Source organism: Gymnogyps californianus, chromosome 3 (assembly GCF_018139145.2).
Source record: "Gymnogyps californianus isolate 813 chromosome 3, ASM1813914v2, whole genome shotgun sequence".
Classification (NCBI taxonomy): Eukaryota; Metazoa; Chordata; class Aves; order Accipitriformes; family Cathartidae; genus Gymnogyps; species Gymnogyps californianus.
In genome coordinates, this window is record NC_059473.1 from 93,769,651 (window position 1) to 93,790,705 (window position 21,055).

The 21,055-nt window shown below is 37.5% G+C and overlaps 1 protein-coding gene across 1 annotated transcript; it reads right to left on the reverse strand.

The window, feature by feature from the left end:
- Positions 1 to 995: 995 nt before the first annotated feature.
- DDX43 (DEAD-box helicase 43) lies at positions 996 to 20,780 on the reverse strand. The gene is made up of 17 exons (XM_050894282.1): positions 20,441 to 20,780; positions 19,735 to 19,790; positions 19,212 to 19,344; positions 17,743 to 17,850; positions 17,121 to 17,202; positions 15,304 to 15,460; positions 15,109 to 15,227; positions 14,725 to 14,835; positions 13,178 to 13,319; positions 10,116 to 10,216; positions 9,241 to 9,328; positions 7,509 to 7,636; positions 6,769 to 6,878; positions 5,923 to 6,061; positions 5,034 to 5,121; positions 1,549 to 1,683; positions 996 to 1,200 (listed from the first exon to the last, which is right to left on the reverse strand). The coding sequence occupies exons 1-16, from the start codon at positions 20,778 to 20,780 to the stop codon at positions 1,576 to 1,578; spliced, it is 2,010 nt and encodes a 669-aa protein (XP_050750239.1). The 3' UTR covers positions 996 to 1,200; positions 1,549 to 1,575.
- Between the last annotated feature and the right edge of the window lie 275 nt (positions 20,781 to 21,055).

The window sequence follows — 21,055 nt, forward strand, 5'->3', positions numbered from 1 at the left end:
ATATGGTATCAAAACAATATGAAGTTCCTGAAGTAACTTATCTTTTCTGAGTCTTCAGAATTGCTTTGGAAATTAGCCTTTTCACTGGACTTTGAATGGGAAGCAATCATTATCTAATGTGCTGCAACAGAGTGAAGTTATTGTGCCAATGAGCATTTGTGTGACACATCTTGTAGAAAGAAATGTATCTTCAACCCATATCAAGGAGGAAGAGTCTCCATGTGAAAGGTTATCAAAACCAAAATGCAGCATGAATCTGACATTCCCGGAATCAGAATTCAGCTCAATTTTTCTTACGTTGAAGAGTATGTGTGTTAGGAAATATTACAATTATTATTTTTTCCTATTACTAAAATTGTGCAGGTGATAAATACACAGCATTTGGGAACCGCTGTGCTGTAAGTAAATACATCTTTTGCTTTTTCTTAAAGAAGCCACGGGAAGTCCATATTTTTAGCCTGCTTTTTGAAGGCAAAATAACCTACTGGCTTAAGATTTCACCTCAATTATGAGCAAATAAAAAAAGAGGGAAGGCCAGAAGAACATTTAGACAATTTTACTAAAATATTCTCATCTCACTAGATTCAGTTTATTAGTTTTTCATTTACTCATATGACATGAGTAAACACAAGTTCAGACCAAGTGTCAAATGAAGGAATAGCTCCTTCCCATATAACTTCCAAAGAGTGAAAACATACCCCATTATCATTAGCAGTCTGTGTGACAGAATGTGACATGTAGAATTTGAATCAACTTTATCTGAAAGAAATAAAAACTGACCTTCAAATGTATTTTTTTTTCATGACTTTGTTAACATTGCTCTAGTAAACTGTTTTTCTTCCTTAAGCTAGAAAATGACATCCATGAAAACAAGAGTAGAAGATGTTTGTTTTTTTTTTTTCCAGTTAGCCATGAACACGTACTTCTTGTTGTGCTCTCCTCCATTAGGAGGAAATGCAGATTTCTCTCAAAAAAACCTTGAGACACAAGTCCTAACAAAAATGACTTTCAATGTTAAGTTTTAAAATAAAAATACTTGCTTCAGCAAACATCAGTTACTGCAAACAGCAGTTTTCAAATAACTAAGTTATCCTTGGAAATAATTCTGCAAGCCACTGACAGATGTGGCATATCAATGCAAAAGTACAGTATTTTGAAGCCACACTGACAAACATGGCTTACATTCACTAATCCAGTTCTCTGAAAATAAAAGGAAAAATTATCTTTTACATTCTTATATATTAATACTGCATTTAATTAAAAAAAAACCCAAACAAACCCACAATACTTGTTTTTAACCAGTAGATAATGGCTTTAGAAGTTATACACTTCACACAAGAAAAAATGAAATTAGTTTTTCTTAAGTGAAAATAGTGTCCAAACACAAAACTGGATTTATTTCTATATAAAGTTAATCCAGTTTTCTTTTCTAAGCCACTTTTTAAAACACATTTTATTTAAGTAGGACAGGAACAGAAAACAATCAACCGACAAAAGACACTTCTAAATTCAAGCCAATAGATGCTAACACTAACTATAATCACTTACTTTGTTTCAGTAACTTCAAGGGATTAGTTATTTTGAGAGCTTTCTCTGAGGTCTGCGTATATCCTTTTCAATTTCTTTTCTGATTTGATATTGTTTATATCTTTCTGCCATTGCAATAAGCTCAGTAGGAACTACCTGATAAGAAAGCAGCACAAGAACAAGGTCTGTTTTAAATAACTCTACACTTTTAGACTCTACTTTACAAAAGTGCTGTTGATTTATGTGTTCCCAAACTTGATTTTGTTATTTATCTGGCTCCTGTCAGTTTGTAGATTGTCTTTTCTGTAGAGATGCATAGGGAATTTTTTACATACAATCATACTGAAATATACTGAAAAATAATCAGCACAGTGTCCCTGGATTTTCAATTACATATGTATGCTAGTATCACCATATCTGATGACAACATATAACCAGCTAATTAAAACATTTGTATTTCTGATAGAAATCAATCTTTCAGTGATAATGAACAGCTGGAAAAAATTTCCAATGCCACTAAAAGGTGATACCATACTTGAATGTTACACTATTATGACTGATACTAAATGCCTTTTGGACATTTTAAGAGCCTCTGAAGAGAGGCTTTGGTACTTAAAGAAAGCATTGCCACAGCAAGGGTTCTCACATGGATAGAACAAAGCTAAAAGACAAGAAAAGAAGGGCAGGAGAAAACAGTCAGTTCTCCCACCACTGGAAGATCACAAAACCAAGATCCACGGTGCTTTTTGGCACGTTTGTAATTATGTGGAAAAGGAGGTGAATAGTATCATCAGCACACTTTGTCACCTCAGAGTTACGTTCGTAACAACTGAGGCCAGACGCAAAGAATTACAGACAGATTTTATTAGGTTGAGTGACACTGATCACTGAATGAAAGAAAAAAACCCACCATATACCATTCTTACAGATCACGGAACAAAGGCAGTGACCAACAAGTCTTCTTAAACCAGATCAGGCATAATGCAGACATTAATGCAATGTTTACTGCAAAAAGCAGTACGGGTGACTGTACTGTCAGAAGATGTTTTAGATCACTAATCTGTCAAAGCCAGTCTGCTTCAACAATCTGCTACAGCATGTAGCCATGCAGCATGTAGAAGATACCAGTCCAGAATCAGAGAGTGAAGAGCAAGCTTCTGCAGTGCATATGAGCACGGTATTAGTGTGATTGCTCAGCCTCTCTGGTTTGTCCCTCTGCGAGTGGCACAAATACAGTGCAAACAGTACAGCACAAAAAAATGTAAATACTGTTAAGTCTCCTTAGAAACACCTAGGCCTGGCAATGCTTGAACAGGTGAAGAATGCAGCCAGGACAAAGGGCCTGGTGGAACAGGAAGGTATATTCCTCCAGTTTCAACTTCTTTTGTCAGACTTTATAATTCAGCAATGTTTGCCATTTGCTATCAGCAGCTTTTCTTAAGCTGGCATGAACGTCAGCTCCCTAGTATGTATTTTATGTGCTGAATTGCTCTTGCTGGTAAACAACTGTCCTGGTTGTCAGGAGTCCACAGAACAGGATGCCTATGGAACAGACTATTCTGCCTAAGTTCTAGACATTGTTTAAAAATAAAGTGAAAAATGATGCATCTCTTTAGCTGAAAGTCACTACAGACTTGTATCAATAGAAGTAATGAGATATCATCACTATCCAGTTGAAACACTGGATAATTTTCTTCCTCAGTATCAGATCAGATCCTTTCCTACAGCAAGAAACAATTTATTCCAACTAAAATTGTAACAATTTCTTGCAAGAGTAGTTTTTGAGCAGGCACAAGGAAAGAGTGGAAAGAAGCCGGGATACGGAACATAAAAATCTCAGTGAGGTAATATCCAGCATCTAGTGGTTTGATAAGATTTTTACATGGACAATCTGTGTATCTGCTAAACGTTAAATCTAGGTATGATAGCCCAAATGAGAAAACAGATAAGGATAAAGATACCATAATTTCTATGTAACACTCTTGGTATTATAGAGATCAGTGTTTTTCCACCTGATTCCCTAAGAAGCATGGACACATTTATTAATAAGGTTATATATAAAGATCCCTGCAGCATGATACAGAAATCTTTCTGTTTTACCTGTTTTTCTTTAGGGAGATTATCCGTACATTCAAAATCATGGATAACATCTGGCTAACAAATGCATCTTACTTGTTTTGAAATTGAAGTATTCTGAACCTTCAGACCATGTTTTCAGTTGCTCTCCTTGCCTTTTATATGATGCTTTAAGACTGAAATAATGATATTTTCATTGTCGTGAAGAAAAAAAAACCCGCTCTGCCTGTACGGATACTTCCCTTCTATCAGCTATACCTAGAAGTTTGAGAATAATGTTGTGACTAACAGTTACCCTTGAAAGTAAGGATTCAGAGATGCTCTTTTCTCCTCTGAACTCAGAGACCCATTCCCAGTTGAACTATCACACGTTAAAAAAAGTTCGGGAACTTCACAGTCTGCAGCAGGAGACAAGGCATGGGTGGTAACAGCTGACTCAGAATACAGAACAAGGCACCTCTACGTTCTACGTAGAAGTGGCTTCAAAGTATTATTACTGTTTCATCCCTTACATTTCCTGAAGAAAACAAAAACCAAAAAAACCCCACCTTGAACAAAAACCCCAAACCTGCAACTTTAAGAAATTATTAGGGGACAACCCTTTTTTCTTTTTCTCCCTCAAAAGCATCTTACCAGCTTTGCAATAAGTGGCATAATGTCTTTCAAAGAAGAGTTGTAAATCAGAACATTTAGATGAAGTTCTAACTCAGGGTTTAAAGTTTGAGTAAGTGTCCACAATAACAGCCACAGGTCCTAGATAAAAGCAATTTAGTTTGTACTCAAACTCCCATCCCCCCAATAAAAAAAAAATTAAAAAATCTCAACAAGTCAGGGCATGAACTGGGGATTTACTATAAATCAGGCAAAACGCTGTTTCTTGCTGTAAGAAGAAACAGCAACATAATTGTCTCTGGCTTCTCAGATATGGTAGCAAGAAAAAACATGTTTCTTTAAAATAAAGAAACAAACCACATTCCAGTCCTATTTCCCATACTATTTACAAACATCTCTAAGAAAGATATCTGCATGTACTTTTCCAAGCTGTCACAACTGTCAGATATAATGAACAAAAATACTTGAGCTTCTTCTGATATCATTAATATTTACACTGTTAAACAAGAACATCGGTACATGTGTCCAGAAGCAGAATACTGGAATAAAATACTAAGAAATAAAATAGATCCTATGTGCGCATATGTTAGTTACTTTTTCTTTGGACATGGAAGGTTTTGATTAAAGCTCCCGGTTCTTTTCTGGGACTCATCTGTAAGGTAAAATACGGCTAAGGATATCCAGGACAAGAGAGACTTAAGTACCCATTTTTTGCCCAAGACACTACACTCACCAAGAAACTTCAGTACACTTCATGAACTGTTTCAGGTGATAACCCAGAACCAATATAAATCTTACCCAGTAAGATGTATTCTTACTTGGTTTGCTCTTTCCAGAATTTCAATCAGCTCAGATGCAACCCTCCAATCATTCTTAGTGACAAGCGTTACTGCCTCCCCAGTACGTCTAAACAAGGAATGAAATAAACTGTTGATCTTCAAAACAACTGCTGCTAGGCTTTTCCTACTGACCTATACAGTAATAAACTGTATCACAGGCAATATTATTGAACTGGTAGATAAAACTGGCTTGAGTATTTACTATGCACACGACAGAAAGCAACTTTTCATAAAGATCAGAATATGGCAATTCACCTGAAATGGAACACAGGCACAACTAATCTAGACTTTTAGACAATAAACCTAGCATAAAGACAACATATTTAAGTATGAAGAGACATACATTCATATCATGACTAAAATAAACACATACACAAGAAAAACCACCCTTGTGCCAACCTGGAAAAGCAGCATTCAGAAGTCCTAACAAACTACACCACCATGATAGGCTGAAAACTTTGAAGTTATGTATTCCCCCACCCCCACCCCCAATGGGCTGTCTAGGAAGCTAAACAACTCAGCGGTTCACAAAGAGACAAACAAGGAAGTGACATTTCAGAATACCTACACAGAAGTTGTTTTGAACTGTAATTTCTCCCCACATTTAAACCAGCTTTCAAACATCCCTCATTCCCATCCACTGCAATAAAATAACAGAAAAGTGGAAAACTTGTTTGCCTTAAGTTTAACAGTGAACTAATTTCAAAACATAAAGCAGTGTGTTATTATCTAAAACGTTCTTTGACAGACTCTGGAGTCTTCACTCCCCCACTCCACATCACCTGTAGCTCTAGCATTTGACAAAAGAAACACCTATGCAGTGCATAAAATATTGACAATATATTACTATTTTCTTGTAAACACTTACCCTGCTCTTCCAGTACGACCTACTCTATGAACGTATTCTTCAATGTTGCGAGGGAAGTCAAAGTTAAAAACATGAGTAATATCATGCACATCAAGGCCACGGGATGCTAAGTCAGTAGCCACCAGTATTCTGACTCTGCCTAAAATAAGTACAACAGAGAGAGCATGAGAGTTTATGAAATAAACAGAAAACATACTCCAGTCTATTGGTTTTCTAATACGTTAAGAATAAGTGCATTATACACAAAGCAAAAATATGCTTGTTGCATGTCACAGTGAGTTAGCTTCAAATACAAAGTGGTAAGCACTCAAAATGTCATTTTACTATTGTTTGTATTTCACAAGTAGAACAGCAGGGTGCAGGAGAAGCAAGAAACATGCCTAGCTGATATAAAGTCTGTGCAAAGAACAGAAACTTCAACAGCTATATTCGCAGCTGGCATCCTTATCGTAGGACTACTCTTTGCTTTATTGGCATATGATCACATAACCCCAAAGCATAACCCTAACTGGCATAATCAAGAGCAGAACTGTTTCACTGAAATGACCATCATTTGACACTTAAGTTTACTGTTCTGTAGACTAACACAATATTGACTTTTCCACAGAGATTTAAAAAATAAAATAAGCCTTAAATTATTTAACTCTTAGACATTCCAAATTTTATTGAAGAGCAATCTCTTTGTTCACTGTTTTTTTGTTTGTCAAATTAACAAAGTAAACATATAATTCAGAGGTCTTTAATATTTTCATTTAGAGACATGGCACTTACAAATACACAAAGTTCTGCACACGGCAAGCTTTAAAAACCTGGGCTAAGCAAACCAGTACTTTGGTACAAACGTACCTTTCTTGAAGTCATCTAAAGCCTGTTCTCGATCACGCTGTTCCCTGTTACCATGAAGTGACTGTACTGGAATTCCTTGGAGACCAAAGTCGCTTGCTAAGTCATCAGCTCTAGGATGAAATAAAACAATGGTTCTTATAAAGAAAAAAAAAAAAGGAAGGAAAAAAAAGAAAAAAGAAAAAAAAAAAAAAAAAAAAGAGTGCAGCATCTAGATTTAGATCCAAAAGATAATGTGACAACAAAAGCTAAACATGTGCCCAAGGATAAAACCCTACCTAGGTCAGCTGATATTTATTATAAAACAGTATGAAAGCAAGACTATTCCCCACATAAATGTTTGCTTTTATTTATATATATAAGAGAAATAATAGATGATTCTTGTGTTGTTCACTCAAAAAGCTTAGGTATGGTACAATGACCAACCCCCCTCCCCCCCCAATCAGGTCTTGCATGCACCAGCTGCATATTAAAGTGAACAGTACATCACATTAATGTATACCCAAGAATCTTAACATCTACTTTAACTATGTGAAATTCAGATTTACCACCACTGTTAATTATATTAAAAAGGATACAAACTACCAGTCAGTCTGGAGGAATGACTAAATAAATAAAAACACTACTACTACCAGCACATTGTTGACAAGAGCTGTTACACTTGGTAATTACTATGTGAATTAAGAAACTATCTAGTATTTCTGTTAGAAAAAATGAACAGATGTAATACTGTCATTACATACGTAAGTTTTTTTCCCACAAAAATGATGACCTTATCTTTTGGCTTCATAGAGTCAATGAAGTATTGCATGAAAGCTCTCTTTTCCTCCTCAGCGATAACAATAACTCTCTGTTCTACTGTATTTACTGCCTGTTAAACAGCAAAAAGGGATGTTAAGTAGAAACAGAATTAGAAATAGAATAATATTTTTTCTGTTAATTCCACTATTACAATATTATAAAACTAGTGATATGATGAAAAGCCATGAAAAACTATTTTAAACCCAAAATATGTATCAGTTTGGAGTTCAAACAATGCAGATTTATTTATCATTTCCTACTTGCTTTAGGAGAATAGTAAAATTTATCTTTAAGCAGTTTGCCAAATTATATACTTGCAGAGATTTAGAGTGTACAGATTAACAGACTAGTGAGGTGAAATAAATATTCCCAATTAGTGAAAATCAGATTGAAGTACTTTAATTTGAGTATATTTTATGGTAATCCAGAGCAAGTTGGAACAATGGCAGTCTTACTTGAAAGGACAAGCTTTAAAAGAAGATTCTGTAATCTATTTGAAATGATCAGTTTTGTCCAATTCTTCCAATAACAGTTTGTTAATAAAAACTACTCCATTATATTTGAAGGTTGCCATAGGATGTCTGAGGTATAAGGGTCTAGACATTCCCATGGCACTGCATCATGATCTTGTGGCAAGGGCTGAAGAATCAATCAAGTACACAGCAAGATTCTCTCTCCACATGGGGACCCTTCCCCCTCCCCCCAGAGGTCACCTCTTCAATTAAGAGAAGCTCCTGTAAAAGAGATGAATGCATTAGACAAGAGAGCTACAATAGCAGTTGCTATCTTTCAAATTCCGATCCTCTGTCTTTGAGAAGTAATGCCCTTTGATAAAAGCATAGTTCTGAACAGAACAGATGAAAAGTACATTTTCCCCCTATTTCTACCTACAAGTGTATTGGATACTAAATTTCCTCAATCCCTATCACTAAAAAAAGTGGAACTGAAAAGGAAAGTTTCATAATTTAAGAACCAAACTCAAAGCAATCTCTGGACCAGGATGTGGAGATCTTGGAAGAACTACTGTTTCTGTAAATTCCGCTGGTACTGAAGCCAACTACACATAGCTACACAAGCATGACAAGTATGCAACTACATCTACACATTAGAAGTTCTGGACTTTAAAGATAGTTCTTACTCTAACACATACATTCCTGCTCTAAACAAGTGCCCTCCAGGAGTTTAGTACAGAGCTTCCACTCTCTTTGAGAAAGCAGCAGTTAAGGAACACAGATCCAGATAAGGATCTGTACGCATTAGAAGGAAGACCTTCAGAAGGAAAAGTAAGCAAGGAACAAGAACTTGCTGAACAGAAGTGAAGGCTGCAAAAACATGGGTTCAGGCAAGAACACATGGCACTGCAAAGTATAATATTCAAACTTCAATTTGATTGACACTTGTTGCTTGTGATGTCTTCTACTAAAGATCTAGGACTTCAAGATCTTGTTACAGAAATATAAGAACAAAGTTTCTTTTTTTTATAGTTCTTTCTAAACTTTTAATGACACTTTAAAAGAACAATATGGAGCTGGGTTTTTTTTTGAGAGAGAGTTTGGATTCATTTTAAAGTTACATGCATTTACTCACATATAGTTACAAGCAAAATATTTCCTGGTTTAACTGTAGGTTCTTCTCCAAAAGAAAAAAAAAAAAAACAAACCACAAACAACTTACTGCTAAGTCAAGAGTGCCAACATATACAATCATAGGATTTTTCAAATAGGATTTCGCTAGGCGACGAACACCATCAGGCCAAGTAGCACTAAACAGGAAGTGAAGAGGAAAACAAACACTTGAGAATAGAGTGCAAAGTCTTCTTCAATTCATTAATTTAATCGCATCCTTCTTTCTTTTCTTTCTTATACACCAGTGAAAGACTTGAGCATGCAATAACAGTAGTAAGCTTATGTAACATTTAGAAATAATCTTAAGAAGTTATTAGTAAGCAGCACTCAAGCTTTAAAGATAACTTTCTAGGTTAAAAGTACAGGCAACAGTTATGGAGCCTTTCTAATGAAGCCAAAAGTGAGTTTAGTAGTTCAATGATACCTAATAAGCAAGTTCCTAGTCTCTTTTTATCTCTAAAACAATAGCTCCAATGCAAAATACGGTAACAAGAGTTATTGTTGGGATATTCTATTGTTAAACTCCCAAAAAGCTGCATAATTTCAAAATTAAGTCAGGTACAGACAAGCACAGATACCGATCAGAAGGTTAGGATACACGTTTGGTCCCAGATGGAGAAGTGGAAGTTGGCATTTCAAATTGATATGGCAAATTCTAGCACTCCCAGGACACCTTCTTTTTTGGGAAGAACTCAGTTGTTTTTACAGTAGATGTAAAACATCAGAAAAGGGGTACAAAATGAAAATAAAATTGTCAAATCACTCATTAGGACTGACTAGACAGAATTAGAAAGAAAACTGATGCCATTCCCATTTAGGCTAGTAAAAGTTTTATTAAAACTGACACATTTGTTTTGAAGTTAACTTGTTCAATAACCTTATGCTTATAGTGTTCAAGTACTGAGCACTATTATGTTTACATACCTTGTCATAACAGTTTGTCTGTCAGGCCGCACATCTATTAGGATCTTCATTATCTGAGGTTCAAATCCCATATCCAACATTCTGTCAGCCTCATCTAAAACCTGCTCAGAACAAGGTTATTTATTGCATCTAGTTCCTTAGATAAGGGTTTCAGCAAGACATTACATAGCAGACCATTTTAATGGTAACAATTTTAACTGCACAATCCACTCCATAATGTATTGCAAAACCTGTTGAACTTCTATTTCACCTCTTCAATTTCCTTGAGGCTTTTTCATTTAGTAATAGATTTGCAGGCAGAACAAGAAAATCCAGAGCACCTTTAAGAACACTTAAAGTCCAATTGTTTGTTTGAACAATAGTTTGGTTGGTGCCTAAAACTAAGCACAGAATTAAAAAAAAAAACAAAACAAAACACAAAAAACCAAAACAAAACCAACCAAACCCGGAGGGGGACCCCACACAACACACTTTCAATAAGAAATTTTTGGTAATTTAAAGGGGAAATCTCATTTCTACCTTATTACAGATCTCATACCGGACCAAAATATCAGTTATCAATTTAGTTCCTCATTAGAGGTAGGAAAAGAGCCAGACCATTCTGGCTCGCACTAACACACTGCAGAACTCCCAGAGCTCAAACTTGTTTCATCTGGTAAAAAAACCAAAAGAGAACAAGTGAGCTGAAGGTCTTCAGTACAACTATAGGGAACCGATCTTTTTTCTAATATACAAGCACACTCGTGAATGTTTTCAGAGTCTCATACAAAGGAAGAAGGCTGCCATCCAAGACTCATTTTTCTCCTTTAATTTTCAAATAGAAATTGTATGGATCATGCTTTTAAGTATTGACATTTTCTAGTCACTTATGTGGAAACATAAGACTTCGGTGATAATTCCCTTTCTACTGTCCCGATTTTGCTGTTCCACTCTGTTCAGATGTTTTATTCTATTAAAGTTTTTTATTTCAGAGACTTACATAGATAATGTACTAATAACAAATCATCAGCTGACAGACAGAAGACAGGAATTCTATTTCTTGATTTAACTCTATTTTCAAAGGACTGACGGAGATTTAATTAACTACTTGGATTCTAATACAATGGCAAGGCTGAAACATCACTAATTTTATATACAGAGTTGGCTACTACGGCCCTTTCAGCAGCAGCAGCTTTCTAAGCTATTAAGCACACTGGTACTTTACTGGAAAGGGAGAAGAAAGCATGTATGTGTATTAGATGGATCAGAGTAGGTGAAGTTTACTTTCCTTATTTCTGATAGCTGCTTAATAAAGAATAAAGGCTGTAATAGACATAAGATAGATATTAGCACTATTTTTTCCAAATGCCTCATAGCCAGGTCCTGGTTTATAAGCTAAATCTCCCCCCAACTGACATAATCTTAGGTTTCTTGTTATCTATACATATTTACTTGTTTGTTAACATTATTCTCTTCAGTTCTATTTCTTGGCAAGAAATTCTTACAAGCCAGTTCTTCATGTGAAAGTTATTTTCTTTCCTCTGTTTTAAATTAGTTATTGGTATGTTTTACGCTATTTTTTGTATTTGAAGAATAAAAGGACTACTCCAATCTACCTTCTATATCCTACTTCATGATTTATATATTTTTTTTAGTATACTCTTTCCCCTAAATGCTTCCCAATTATTCATGCACAACTCCAGTTTCCTTACTTCTGCTTTATGAGCATAAAGTCAAAAGAAAAAAAGCACTCAAAATTACTGATGAATGAATACTGATTTACACTGAACACAGCAAAACAGAAAGCAATCTTCAAATCACATGTATTGTAAAGGCCGTATATGACAGAATTTCCCAGTCTTTCTTCCAAAATCATGAAAAACAGCAGCCTATCTTGAATAAATGGGTTCCTAAAAATCTGAATCAAGACTGCAAATAACTTGATGGTTCTGTCAGGCAAGAAGACAAATTCCCTGCCTCCAATTCACCTTATGTACAGTGTATATTCAAATATAATTAACTCTAGCAGAGTTTGGGTTTTTGTTTGTTTGTATTTTTTTTTAAACTAACAATTGTATCCCAGTCTTTGACCTTGGAAGTCCTTTGGGAAACAGTTATATCATACCAGCAAATAATACTCAGTGCACTTCGGGACCATACACAAGACTCATCAATATCTTTAAATGAAAACAGTAAATGAAGCTCTTCAATGAAGAGCATTCTTCATCCAAGGTGTTCAAGTTGAAATCTAATACTCCTCTCTTTTCTCTGAAATAAGGCTGCAAGATTAAATTATTTGTTGGCTGAAAATTGACGATGAAGTCATGGAAACAGAAAGCATCTTATATACTAAAAAGTACATGAAACTACAAGGAAAAATATGTGGTAACATTAAAAAAATAGAATTTTGGATGTCTGACTTTTCATATGGGACCTAAAGAAACACAGCATTTCCAGAAAGTCTGAGGCATGTGACATTAACCACTTCGCAAAACATTGTCCTTGCTCTGGTTTAAATCTTCTGAAAATATTTAACTGCTAACGGTACAACAAATGTTTTTCTCCTGCTTTACATCATCATTTTTCAATTTGATAGCTAATTCTTTTCAGTAATGTTGTATTATAATATATCCTGCACATACTGAAACATCTGATTTTGGTTATATACATATTCTTTGCTTTACAAAGCAGTGCATGTTTGTAGTATGACCATACTTCACCTTGGTAGAGAAAGATTACTATGTTCCTATAGTTCTCAGAAAGCAGGTTTTCAGGCCTTTTTTCCTCCTGCTTAGCAACTACATGTTACTCTTCTACATGAGGCTACTCTCTTGTCTTCCAATAATACTCTTTTTTCCAGATGGCCAAATTTCTAATGATGCTATACCACCACTGGCCTTGCCAGTAAGCTCACAACTATTAGCTAGAATTGGAGCTAACTTGTGACAGCATAATCAGTATTTAACCCTTACAGGGGAGTGGGGGTGGAGATAAGGGAGGGAAGCAGGCCAAATGGCTTAAGTTCACACCAAGTCAACCATTTCCCCAACTGGTGCATTACTCATTCCATATCAGCTACTTGCCAAGTATGTTATACTCTTCAAATTTATGAAGTTGTTCATTTGAAGATCATTCAGTCTGCCAGGAGTAGCAATAACAATATCCACACCTTTGGTAACCACATCTATCTGTCCTTTTCGGTCCCCACCACCATATATGCAAATACTGAAAAATAAAATGTTTTACAGAAGCAGTGTATTAACGTTCAACTAAAGTCACTTTTTCAAATAAATGCCACCATGTTGCTTCATTTTAAAAAAATATCATCTGGTATTACCAAGAAGAAGGAATACAGTAAGTGTGACTGACAGTATCACAGTAAATTATGGACTTAACACTGAATGATACTCCCTCAACAGTTCAGTAATAGCTTTCTGCTGAAATTGCAGTGAAAGTAATCATGAAAGGAAGGAAGATAGCTATTAAGCTACAAGTATGTTTTGAGTTGTTCTGAAAATATTCAGATCAAAAATAGATGAATGTATGAAAGGATGCATGATTTTCTAAACAATACCATCAAAAGTCAGATTTTTGCTGTTAAAACAATCAGTGCACTCAATAAGGTATTAGGCTTACACACAAACTTAATACGCTCTGTAAAACTCCTTAGTATTTTTGGGAAGGAAGCAGAACGTACATTTCAGTTTTTGATGACTACAAGACTAATTCTGAATGCTATACAAAGTTACCAGAGAGCCCTAAAAATAAGTTTCGGAGTACAGTCATGTCTGTTTAATAGCTTAAATGAAGATCTACGCTCTCAGCAGGTTTGTGGATGAAACCAAATTGGGAGAGCAGTCGATACACTAGAGGACTAGGCTGTTACTCAGAAGAACCACAAAAGGCTAGAGAAATGGGCTGACAGGAATCCCATTAAGTTTAACAAAAGCAAAGATGGGGATGGAATTAACCCATGGCTGAGGGCCAACATGCTAGAAGATGGCTTTGGAGAAGACTTGGGTGGGTAAGAAACTGAATATTATTCAGCAGTGTAACCCCACAGAAAAGAAAGCCAGCTGTGTACTATGGAGAAGGTAGCCAGCAGGTTGAGAGAACTCATTCTCCTTTATTCAGTACTTATAAGACCACACCTCAAGCACAATATCCAGTTTTTGTACCCCCTGCCTCTATTACAAGACAGACATATCCATACTGGAGCAAGTCCAGCAGGCAGCTACCAAGATGGTCAAGAGGATGGAGTGCATGATGTGAGAAGCTGGTAACCAGGCTGAACAAGCCTGAAGAGAAGGTTCAGGGAGATCTTATTGCTGTCTACAACTACCTAACAGCAAGGTGCCGAGAAGACACAGCCAGACTCTCCTCAGCTGTCCACACAGAAGGACAAGAAGCAACAAAGCTACAATACAGAGAACTCCAACTATATAAGAAATAGATTTTCACCATAAGAGTAGTCAAAACAGGCATTCTAATAACTGGGAAAATACGAACACTGCATTTACTACCTTCCCCTCCTCTCTTAGCAAATGCAATTATTTTAGTAGATGAATTAAGCCACAAGTGGTAGGGAAAAAAAAAAATTACTTACCAAGCAAGTGAGAAGCAAGATTACCTTTTAATTCCTTTGTATGCGTACTTCGAACACTCTGCCTCTACTTGAAGTGCCAGTTCTCGAGTGGGAGCAAGGACTAACATTCCTGGCCCCCCACGCTGATCTTTGGGTCTGCAATAAAGCATCTTTAGAATGTGGGTACATAAGGCTAGGCAAAGTCCATCATATCTGACATTGAATATTTTTATACTATTCTAGACTTTCTCAGTACACTGCTACTAACAGAGTCTATGGTGAGAAATTTGGTATTTATTCCACCAGGTTTATAATTTTTTTTCCAATTTATGATTTATCATCTTCTTTACTGGAAAACCATCACATGGGGGGTGGGGGCAGGGGGGAGTATCCACCGCTAAACAAGTCAGACATGTGAGCAGTCCTTACACTGGTTGTGAAGTCAAGTGAATGAATCCAGGCATTAAGTATGCTAACGTCTTCCCGGTACCAGTCTGTGCTATACCAATAAGATCAATTCCTTGGAGTACGATCGGCCATGCCTGGGACTAACATAAAACAACACATACTTAAATGTACTTTTCTCTTAAGCTTCAGTTAGAGTCATCAAAGTTGAAGAAATACCTGAATTGGTGTAGGCTTTTGAAAACCAACTTTTCTTATATTAGCCATAATATCAGGATAATGCTCAAATACATCTTCAAATTTACAAACAGGATTGGGAATGCAGCGCTTTTCACCTTCTTTTAAGTCATCACAAATTATATTATTATTTTCTTTCCTGTATAGAATTAAAGAAGTGCAATTACTTTAAAGTCTCATTATCTGAAAAAGTAGAGCTAACAAAAGACTGCCTGTCTGACTTTTTTTTTTTAATTCCTGGAACAACAGAAAACAAGTTCAGGCTCTTGAATGAGACTTACAACTATTCTTCAAATTTTTAAGAAAGCCTTACTACAGAAACACTTCTCCTGGAGCCATCAATTACCATTTTTTCTTAAGAATGACTAATTTGAAGTTAAATATGGCTATTAACATGAACTACAGTCCTGTCATATCAGACTTCAATTATACTCTATTACAAATTAAATAACTGTGACAAGTTTTTAAACCTAAAGACAATCCAGAACTCAGAGGAATGGATTGGACTTCTTTGTCAGAACCCTATATTCTGACAAAAGCCTTCCCGAAATATTTTCAGAGCAGCTCCCTGGATGCTCTAGAAAATACAAACAGAACAGTTTAGAAAAAAAGAACATGGTTAGTAAGACAAGCTCAAAAAAACCCCAAACCCAACAAACAAACCCCAAAACACAACAACGCACACAAAAAGATACACTAAAAACTGATGTTCTGAGGCTCCCCGCAATTAAGAGGTATTAATATGCATAAATAGTTTATCTGCATTCCAGTCCTGTACTCTTCTGAAGATTCCATTCAGCAAATAGTTTTACTTCAAGTGGGGTATGGGCTAGGAAAAGAATGAGTAATTCAACCTCTCCTCATGCTTACAAAAATATTTTTCTTTCAATTACTGTCTTTTTTTCCTTAAAGCAAACAGATTAGATGAAAAAGGAAAACCATTCCTTTATCACACAAGTGCTATTCCTCAATGCATGTTCTGAATCTACAGAACAATGTTAGAGCTAGTAAAGAGCAACAGAACAATAACATGTACATATATTTTAAGGAAACAAGTATCAATTTCATGCTTTGCTCACTGTGGCAAGGTTTCTCTGGTGGGCATGCAAGAGAAAAAACAGACACCATGCAAAAAGAAAAATAGTAAAAGGTAACACTTCAAGAATGTTCACCAACTTCATTAGAACTACTGAAAAGGGTCGAAACTATTACCAAGGCCTGAACTGAATAACTTGAAACAGACGATCTGCTTTTCTTGCAAAGTAATGACATAGATTGCTGGATCAAAATGAATGGATACAGTTCATGTACTCACCAGGATGTACTTGTAAAGACAAGACAGACAGATAGGAAGACAACAGTAACAGAAGTTGAAACTTGTTTTGAAGATCGTATTTGACTAAAATACATGGGGAAAAAGGTGACAGCCAAGAGGTATTCAACATGTGAACAATCATATTTGGAAGGACCTAGAAAATGTGAACATGCTGTCTCATGAAATGCAAAGAAACAGCCAAAAGCCAATGAACTGTCTTGATTTTTTTCTCTCTGAAAGTCAACTAGATCAAACACTTTTAGAGAAGCAGTTAATCCCTAAAGTTAATTTTCCAAGCAACAAATAATACCTCATCTGCTAGTTATTGTTTAATTCCTAAGAAACAGTTCCCAAGAAGATCTAAGTTATTACAAGACCCTAACATTAATGCTTCCGTCTCAGTATTTAATCTCTCACTTTCTGGGCTTTATACCTTAATAGTAATTTTTGCCAAGCAGATGATTCCCTATAGAAATGATCTTACCGCCACAGTTCCACTTCTTCTTGTGACATAGATGCAGTTCTTAATGATTCTTTATAGAAGTTTTTCTCAATTGGAGGCAAGCCTTAAACAATCAGAAAAAGTAAACTTGAGTCAGTAAGAAATACTACAGATTCAGGGTAAGCCTGCTAAAGCTTAAGATGGAAATCCCAAAATGCACACAGTGCCTTGTACTAAGAGACTAGGCAAAAGTGGTGGAAGACTATTGTTGTTCATGTAAAAGATGAAGGCTGAGACAAACACTTAAGTACCTGCAAAAGAACCACTTCCCCACATTTCAAGTTCTGAAGTAATTTCTACTAACGTATATAGTATAATATTTAACAATTCTCAGATTTTTGCTGCAGCCACATACAAAACAGCATTTTCAAAGGGTGAAGTCAAAATACCAACTGAGTAGCAAGTTTAAGTCTTCACACAGCAGCTACAGTGTTGTCCATGACCACGCTGAGAAATGCTGACATGGTCACTTCACTGCAAATACTTAACTAACTGGGACACTGAAAGATTCAGTCATCTCAAAGCAAAAGTTAAAAATGTTTAAGCATTCAACAGATTTATCATATAAAGACAAGTACCATACAATCAAAATTTTAAAACTAACCTGCCCACTTCATAGCTTCATATTTAGCTTTGTTTTCTCGAAGAGAGGCCCAGTTAATCACAGATTTCTTCGGGTTATTTTCAGGCTTGATAATGTCCAAGGTTTTTCCTGCAGAGTTAGTACCAAAATCCTGCTGTTTGATGGAATCTGTTGCAGGGTGGGGGACAACCCCCCCTCAAAACAAACACCTTATTTTCTTTTTCTATTGTAAGGCCTCTTAGGTGATTTTGAATATACATGAAGCATTTAAATAGAAAATTATTTCCTAGGTCTTAGCCTGAAACATTGGTAAAACTTGTACAAATCCAGTTCTGATTAAAAAAAGAAGCATTTCAACATCTTCAGCTACTTAAAGAAAGTAATGACAGGTTCTGACATGCTGCTCCTCCAGCTATAAATAAGGCTTGTTGTACAGCAAGCTTCTGAAAAACTTGTGAACCCAGTAGATGATATGCAGACAGAAAGCTTTAACAGCTACAAGAGCAAGGTTTACTTCTAAAGCATCCAATGACACCACAACAAAGTCTCAGTGTAGTTACACTCGATATTCCTTTTTTGATGAGGTTAACACCTCTTAAGAAAGAAAGGGTTTACACTGAAGATATAAACGGCAACACAATTATGTATTAGTGGAAAAGCAGGAAACACGGGGAAAACACAGTCACACATCCTAAGGAAGTGTTAACTATTTCTAGCCTCTTGAAACATACTTGTCCACCTTCCGGGGCACTTCTAAAATTGAAACTCACAACTACTCCATTCCTTATTCTAATGCTGGACCACAACTCTCAGATCCCTTCTTCCTCATCAGTGCCTCAGATTAACAACTATGGATGTTGTTTGCCTGTGCAAAAAGTCGTTGGGAGCACTTACAAGACAAATACCAATAACATAAGCAGCATCTCAACATACACTCATTAGTCATATATCCACGTAACAGACAAAGTTAACACAATAAAGCCTAGTAAAGTGAGGCATGACGTGCAACATCAAATTTTAAATGCTAACTTCCCATGAAGGTAGTAAGTAGTCAGCATCACCCATGCTATAATCGGTACGTTTGCTTTATATACTACATTTATAAAAACTTATTGAATTTTATACTGCACAGATACTACATTAAAACTTAAACTAGAACCAATATTTGTATTTTGGGGGAATCAGACTGATAATGCAAGAAACCAAGTAGTATAACATTCTACATTCATTAAAATTGTTGAAAACACACAGGAACAGATTTTCACAGAAGTCTGACAGTTCAGGGGGGGAAACTGTTTATAGCCGAGAAAGGAGGATGTCTAGATATTTCTGTTTTAAGGAGGTATGCCATTGTCCAAGAACAAGGTGAAAGTTAATTCACTCCTGTGACATACTAATAATATAACAACACTCCAGCAAACCACCAAATATATGGAAGGATAATCTGTAGTCTTTTTCTTTTTTTTTTTGAAAAAACCCACATTTCTTACCTTTCTCAGTCCCACCTCTAATATAGTTTTGTCCAGATCTTGTAACAGCATCGTCAATCAATATCTTGGCTTTGTTTTGCACAGCAACGCTGCCAAAAATCTGTACTTCAGCTTCATAGGTTCCCTTTATAACCTATGTTCATAAAACCTTACTGAGTTTTTTTTAATACTGCAAAGATGAACATTATATAAGAATACATACTAAAAAAAAAAAATCTTTTTTTTTTTTTTTCTGATTTTTAACTTCTCCCAGGAAAAGGCCCTTTAATTCCCTTTCTAAAAGAAAGGGAAAGAAATGCATACTTAAGGAAAAAAAAAAAATTACTAAGCCTTTCCTACTTTCACATACCGGTCAAGTTGCACCCTCAATTCCACTTCCTTTTTCCCAATTCTTGTAAAAGAGTAGAATTATGACAGCTATTGCAACACCCTTCAACTTCCTGCAGTAACTGGTTTACATGGAAGCAACACCAAGTACGTTCCCAACAGAGTCCAGGCCTGGATGACACACAGAACATGGTACCTTTATCCTGGAACCTGAAGAATCCTCAAGTTCTCTTATTTTAGTTCCACTCCGACCTGTTATAAAGATACACTGCACATATTACAGAGGTTTAGGCCAAACTGTCAAAAACTACACATGGTAACTGTAAGTATTTTGGTTGTGACCAAAACCCAAGACCTTCACATGAGTGCATGCATCCATAAATAAAAGAACTTGTGACACCAAACTGTTGGAAAATGCAGGTAGCTTGTCTTGGCAATTAACCAAACGTAAGGTGTGTGGTGGGGGTGGGGGGAGGCACCTCAGTTGACGAGATGGAGCAGGAAAACCAGCTCAAGAGAAAGCCACCCTGCCTCCACGTGACTAGAGAGGGGCTTCAGCCCACTTACAGACTGCTGGCCATGAGAAACAGACATCAACCCAACCACTTTAGGGAGGAAAAGCTCAGCTACCCTGGTGAGTGGGAGAGCTCCCCTCTTCAACCAGTACCCTACAAAACCATCCTACCATCCCCAGGCTAGAGAGATGTAAGGGAATTAGAAGGGGCTGGGACCCTTCCACGGCCAGGGAGAGGGAAGGCAGCGATGGACCTCCTCGGGCCACAGAGGGAGGTGCAGGGGCCCACACGAACAAACCTCTCCGCGGCCGGGTCCTCTCCTCCTCCCCCACCTGCTTACCTCAGCAGGCCAAGCACCCCGGGGGGTGGGGGTGAGGCCGTTATTACCTATGAGAGCCCCGACCAGGGCGCTATCGAGGTGGAAGCAGAGCGGTGCCGTGGCGTCCCGAGCTTGGCCGGTGGCGGCTCGGGGCGAACGCTGCCGCGCCGCCTCCCCCGGGCCGCGGGAGCCTTCAGCGCCTCGAGGCTCCCACTCTTCCCCTCCGAGGCTGGCCACCGGCTCCCGCCGCCACTCAGCGCTCCTTCGTCCCCCGCCGCCCTCTACGGAGGCGCAGCTCTGCGAAGGGGTCGCCGGCGGCTGGCACAGACGCCCAGCTGCGGCAGCAGAAGATGGCGGCCGACCCGGCGCGCCGGCATCCTCGTCGCTGCTCGTGTCCCAGTCAGACATGGCAGTTCTCTCCTCGAGCTCCGCGGCCCATGTGGCGGGCCTTGGCGCGCCTCAGGCTAGGGGCGCGCTTATTGGCCAGGGCGGGCCGCTCTCTAAGCAGTGATTGGCTGGCTCGGCGAGGCCGCGCGGGGGTCGGGGAACCTATGGCCGTCCCTGCCAAGCCGGAGGCTGAGCTCGCGCCCTCGCCGCGCGCCGCTGTGGGGGCCCGCGCCGCGCTGGGGCGCGCGCTGCGCGGCCGTTGAGGGCCGGTGGGTCCGGAGTCCCGGCTTCTCCTG